The 6976-nt window shown below is 35.4% G+C and overlaps 1 protein-coding gene across 1 annotated transcript; it reads left to right on the top strand.

Moving 5' to 3' along the window:
- Positions 1-35: 35 nt before the first annotated feature.
- Positions 36-6153, top strand: LOC132194749 (uncharacterized). Its single transcript, XM_059616234.1, has 4 exons — positions 36-120; positions 3378-3633; positions 4580-4850; positions 5425-6153. The coding sequence occupies exons 1-4, from the start codon at positions 84-86 to the stop codon at positions 6004-6006; spliced, it is 1146 nt and encodes a 381-aa protein (XP_059472217.1). The 5' UTR covers positions 36-83; the 3' UTR covers positions 6007-6153.
- Positions 6154-6976: the final 823 nt, after the last annotated feature.

The following is a 6976-nucleotide window of genomic DNA, read 5'->3' on the forward strand; positions in this document are numbered from 1 at the left end:
TCCAGGGTATAAGAGGTTGAGGAGCGCCTGGCCCGCGCCACAAGTCACGTTCACCGAGCAGCGAAAACAGCAACACATGCAGCATGAACCCAGAACAAATTGTTTTGCTTTTGGTTGCAGGTGAGTTTTGAAATAATTTCCTATTAATTTTGTTACTTAAGCGCGACATTCCAAACCGAAATTAAAAATTCAACAACTTTTTTAATTTTTTGTTTTGTTTCGGAGCTTATTTTTCTAACCGTTGAATCTATCATTTTTCAAATTTTTATTACATTAAATTGTAATTCTTACGTAACTATAGACATTATTCATTTCGCATTGCGAAACTTATATTTTAAAGATTTAGAATATCATTAGAAACGCTTGGAATACAAATCACTCCCTGCACACTTGAAAGTGTGCCAAAATCAGGCAGAGTGCTAAATCCTGTTTGGAAGCAATTTTGCTCTCATCCACTTCTTGTTCAGCCTTCAAAGCTATGTGAAAAATGCTGAATAGATGCCTCTTCTCTCGCAAATGTGCAGAACGTGAGATGTCAAAATATTGAGAGGCGGCAGCCAATTAAGCTTGCAAAAAGTCTAAATATGACAGGCACTTTTCGGCATCACTCTCGCTCGCAGATGTGTATGTTGGTTTGCTCAAGAGCAGAGCAAATTGAAATTACTTTTGCATCTACAAGTGCATTGCCTCCAAACATACACGGCAATAAGGGCGTTGTGCAATATTTACGTTACAGATACCGCGACCCGATACCGCCTGAACGTTCTATAACAAGGTCTTGTTTACGCTGCTCGTTAAAAGTCTATCAAAGTCTTACCTATACTTCTAGACTATTAATTGTCACACACGTGATCAACAACAATCAAATGAGTAATTGTTATTCCGCATTCGATTTGATAATTTACGATTTTTTGAAGGGAACATTTTTGCACTTTAACAAGCCAACTAAGGTTGCGAGTTTTGTTGCCATAGAAATAAAACTCTTAAAATAATTTTTTTTTTAATTAATTCCATATTTCCCCCCAAAATATTTGCTAAGAAATTAACAGATGATGATGCTTAAAATTTCTGTTTGATCTCTCTTCAAAATAAAACAAAAGAAATCTTGCTTTGCAAAATCACTTATTTTAAAATGTTTCATTTCTTTAAGTGAATGTCTTCTAATTTTAATTAATCCTCTTTCCTTCCTTGTAATTCAACTTTAGCTGATCTCACACTGTAATCTTATTATGTGCAATTGCTATGCTCGAAATATAATTATTTTAAATAGACACTTCTTGTGATATTCCTCTGGGGCTTCCCTGCTTTTCTCTGCCGCTTGGAGAATTGCAGGATGCGTTTAATTAGGAAAAAACCTCTCTTTGATACCGTATATTCATATATTATTATATTCCCATGCAAGCCAAAGCCTTGAGACCAAAAACACAGTGTTTGAAGAGTCTCTTTCCTAACACTAGCAAACATAAAAACATCCGTCTGACACTCTCGAGAGCCGCCTCAAGCAACGTGTTCTCCGCGCGCATGTTTGGTTTGATTAAACTGCACAGAGAACGGATCGACTGACACTCAATCATACATTTTTATCACACTTCACCCGCGTGAGATGATTAATCGCGTACATTTTATTGGCAGACTTGTGGCAACATGAGAATAAGAATAAATTAATGTTTAACTCCAACGCTTCAATAATTCAATGAGAACGTTATGTAAACCATACAAATATTCAATGAAGAATATAAATATTATAAACAGGGAATGGGATTGTTTTTAATGTAAAGAGTGTGAAAATTCAAAGTTGTAATAGGTTTTGTTCTAAGGATCTCAATATTTTCAAATTAAAATTATTCAAAAATTATTTCAAAAATTTAATTTATTCAGAAAATTTTAATTTGCTATTTTATTCTCTCTTACATAAAATATTCAAATTTGTTTATAAATAAAGAACTGCTTATATAGCAAATAAAAACCAATTCAATTAACATAAACTGATTAGTTGATTTATCGAGAATCTATCAAATTTCTCAGTCATTGTGCTTTTCATAAATTGATTATTCTTTAAATTGCTCAAAATGCACATTTCAACTCTAGCTGTATATTTATAAAATGTAAGTACATGTAATTAGGTAGATTGTCGTTTCCATTTAATAATGAAATGCGTACCTTTTTCCCCTCAAGTCATTTCCCGAATAGATTCTTTTGCCTTAATTATTGTTGGAGAGAAATGAAATGTACTGAAATGATTAAAGTAACACGGAATGTTAATTAAATAAAATACGTTTGAATAAATGGACATAAAAACATTTTTGATGAGATTAAATCAAAATTCAAGTTTGTACAATTTATACAGTTTTAATTATTAACACCACCATATAAAATATAAATCTTGTTTCTTGTTAATTCCAGTTAATTCTATATAAAATGTTCAATGTAAATTGAAATATATAAAGTCTGACATGAAGAAATTTATTAGTACAGTTCCGTTGTAAGAATTTATCAAAGTTTACATACATTGTGATCCTAATTTTCGTTTTGTCGCAAAACCCACAATTCTGTTAAATCTTACAATCCAACTATAATTGTAAGCATCTTATTGGACCGGGTCTTTGAACGTTATCAATTGGCTTTGAAAACAACTTTTCAAGTTTATATGCATCTAAGGATAAGTTTCGAACTGCTCAATTTTATACTAAAATCCAGCTAAAATCACGTTATTCCTCTTCAATAACATCATTAATTTCATTTAATTGTACATTTTTTCATTAATTTTTCAATTAAGAAACATCTCACTTGAACGATGAACGAAATTATTTTGAAATGAAAGGCATATTAAAAAAAAAAAAAATCATAGAATTGCAATCAAGAGAAAAAGATAATGACGTGAGTAGAAATGTTTGCTTTTTGTCGCCAAATGACTTTTCCTTGCTGGTCGCAGGCGCAGTCATAAAATGATCACAGACAGCTCGTAAAACCTCCACTCATTAACACAAGGATGCACCTGCAGCTAGAGGTGGCCCTAATAAAAAAAGCCGCCCGGCCGGGTCACTGGCAATAAGTCAATTAGCACGTCTCATCTGCGCCGGCGAGAGAGCTTAATTTTTTAATTGCGGCGTTCTTGGGATGCCTGGGCGCGAATAATTAAGTAGTGGCGCGTTGTTGTGTTTTGCGTGTGTAATATTTATACACAGGCGGTCAGTCAGACCTTCCACTTTGCGCGCTCCCGGATTTCCAGACGGAACCTGCGCGCCACAGTGCATGACGTCACTCCCGCGCTGCTCTGCTAAAATGCTCACTGACGTGCTTACATAATTAGCCGCCGCGCGAGAATAAATCTTGAGAGACTTTAACGAGCGCTCGGCGCTTTCTTTGCCTTTCCGCAGCCGCCGCCGCCGCCGCCTCCTCGCAAGACTGCGCCTCCGACGGCTACCACTGGGACGCGGCCTGCGCAACCTACTGGCTCTGCAAGGGCGGCGACCTGGTGCTCAGCAGGTCCTGCGCCGACGGCACCCTCTTCAACGGACTCATGTGCGTGCCCAGCGCCCTGGTCCACTGCAGCCCGCACAACGCCACCGCTGCACAAAGAAATAATCTCTTGTCGCCACACGCCTGCCTCGGACTTAATGACGGCATTCATAGGTTTGTAACTTGATTTTGATCAATTAAAAAAAAAAATCCATTTGGTCAAGTTTTAATAAAGAGTATCAGAGATTTTAGATGGATACAGAAAAAAAATTGGCGTTTTTCAGAAATAAATGTCAATAAATAAAACTGTTTAAATAAAATTTTTACTTTTATCGCTTAATAAAAATAAAATAACTTAACTCCATTACAATTAATTTAAAATCTTATTATCTTTTCATTTAAAATATTATTATTCATTATAATAATATTACATTTATTTGTGCCCTTGTGCATTTTAATATATTTACATACCAATTTTTTTTTTTTAATATTGATAAACTTCCACTAAACTAAACTATATACAGTTAAAACTACATTATAAATAAAATCCTTCAAACAATAAAGTCTTTGTGTTAAAAAAACTGATGAATAACATACTGTTGTTGTCAAATGTACTTGAAACAACCAAGAAGCTATTTAAACACATCTTGCACACGAACAATGATTGCAACTAAACATTTTGGACATGACAATTTTGCTTTTATGATTCTGTGATTCTATTCATCAGCATGAATTGTCTTCATTTTAAATTTTCATCTAAGTAAATTTAGACAAAAGAAACTGAATCTTTAAGACACGTTTGTTTAAAATAGGTAGCGAGCTGGTTCTTTGTTAATAATTTTCTATAGGTGAAAACCTATTTTTTATTGCTGCCATTTTCATACAGACGACGTTACTGTCAATGATCGTAGCGCAGTCGAATCGTGTCCCAGTAATGGAACACTATTATATTAAACAAAATTTTTCCCAGTTTGAATAAAAAAACGTTCAAAAAGTGAATTCATTACTAAAAATTAAATCTGCAACTAATATAATCTGATGAAATACATGAAAAATCATATAATTTTCTGTAGATTGAGGATTTCGTTTTCAATGGATCTTAAATAATTTATTGTTTCAGGGATTACATGCAGGGTGGCTGCTCGAGCTACCTAATGTGTGAAAACCACAAAGTCACCCAGAGAGGTGAATGCCCGTCCTCCATGACCTTCAACGGCCTTACTTGCGTCAGCCAGAGCGGCGAAGACACCACTTGCGGTCACAACAGCATCGAGGACATTCCCGCGTGCCCATCCACACCAGGAGTGTTCAGCACCCCTTCCTGCAGGGGATATTTCTACTGCTCTTCTTCCGGCACTCGCAGCCAGATTTACGAGTGTCCAACTGGACAGGTATAATATTATTTTATTTTATGGATAAATACGTTTTTTATAAAATTCATTCTAGATCATAAAATTTTAATTTTTATTGGCAATTTGAACAAATGAAATTTCATTATCTACAAATTACATTATGAAATCTCATTTCTGACCTTATCTTATTTGTGAGAATGGCCAAATATTTTAATGATAACAAGTTAATTTATAACAAGAGCAAAATTCTAGCATTTTTGCCAGTACTGTAATTAATTGAAATTTCTGAAAAGAAATCGCATTTTGGCCATTGTGGGCATTGTGCCGTCATTATTTTTATTTTTAATATCAATTAATTGGTTTTATACCAACTGTTAGTTTTAAGTTTTCTTGGGTTTTAGTTTTTAATGTTTTCAAATTGTTATGATAATATTTTATTTTAACTGGAATAGTCATTGGTTTGGGAGAATAGGTGATATGGTTAAATAGCTTTAATCATAATTTGTCTTGAATAAAAAATCTCATAAAAATGCTATTCTGGTTAAAACTAGTAATGTAAATTTAATTTATTTTTTTTTTCAAATAATTAAAAAATCATTATTTGTTGATCCAGGTGTTCAATACGACCCTGCAAATGTGCAGCCCGGGGTCTTCGTGCGCGCCTCCGCTGCCCAGTTCGTGTTTCAACAAGTCGGACGGTTACTACCAGGACGCGTTGTCGTCAGGGTGCCGCAGCTACCTGTACTGCTTCCAGGGTCGCTCCATCACGTACCTGTGCCCGGAAGGGTACGCGTACAACGGCACCACGTGTCTGGTGGACACGTCGTTCGAGTGTCCATACTGGTCGTCCGACTGCGTCAACAAGGGCGACGGCTACCACGCGGACGCCTCCTCAGGGTGCCGACAGTACTTTTTCTGCCTTGACGAGAACAGGGTGCGCACCCTGACGTGCAGCAACGGCCGCATTTTTGACGGCAACAAGTGCACGCCCAAGGGCAGCTGTCCGGCCAAAGGTCAGGGGGCGGGCAGCGAGTGTTCGGACAAGGCGGACGGTCGGCACGCGGTCATCGGCTCCAACTGCACGCGGTTTGTCGCGTGTCTCGGCGGAAAAAGGGCGGCGACCGGATCGTGCGCCAAAGGTTTCCTCTTCGCAGACGGCGAGTGCAGACTGAGTGATGAGTGTCGCGACAAGTAAACCTTAATTGTGTGCGCCAGATAAAGAGAGAGGACTGTTTGAATTTTATTTGTTATTTATTTATTTATAATCTATAATATTGTCAATTGTTCTAGAAAATCATTCTCAGAAAAAATAATATTAATAAACAGCATGAGCGAAAATTGATAGAATGTATAAGACTTTAAATTAAAAAAATTATACCTTCATTATTCTTGTTTGCGCGCTTTATCAAATATGGTTGAAAGTTTTAACTAATCGCAAGCTATAATACAAATATTATGACTGTGTACTAAATTTTTTTATCATAATTGCCTTAAATTATATTATGTTATTTAATCTGAATCGTAAGTACAGATTATAAAGTTAAAAAATTGAACTACATAAAAAGGACTTGAATCTAATTTTTTTAAATATATTAAATGAATCATTTCTAATTTTGAAATGAACAAATAAAATTAAAGAATAATCCAGTTATTAATTTATATCAAAGAAATGGTTTGTACTTACTTTGAAATACATAAACATAATAGTTTATTCATTTGTTATAAGTTGAAATTGTGATTCATTAATTCCATTAATGTAAAACAAGGCTAGCTGATTTTTTTTCTTTCTGTTACTCATCTGGAATCTGGATGGTCTAAAATCCTGCCAAGCTCCATTCGGCGCTTATCGGCTGGTAAAGCCTACCAAATTATCCGGGTCGCTCCTAATAAGAAAAACCTAGGATTTCTCGTTATCCATAAAGGCTCTTGAATTCCTAAAGTGCCTTATGGGGCAATAGTTACAACTAGATTAACTCTTTTTTCTACTTTTCAACTTCTAGCAAAAAAAATGATGATATTTAATAAAGTTGAATCTGGTTGAACCTCCAACACTCTGCCCCGCAAAAAAAAATATATATATATATATATATATAAATATAAAATAATATCAAGTGGTGCCTTCCGTGCCTTCTGCATCACTCATAAAGGGCACAGACCGACAAGAC

The sequence above is a fragment of the Neocloeon triangulifer genome, unplaced genomic scaffold (assembly GCF_031216515.1).
Source record: "Neocloeon triangulifer isolate White Clay Creek 2 clone unplaced genomic scaffold, ASM3121651v1 ptg000001l, whole genome shotgun sequence".
NCBI classification, from domain to species: Eukaryota; Metazoa; Arthropoda; class Insecta; order Ephemeroptera; family Baetidae; genus Neocloeon; species Neocloeon triangulifer.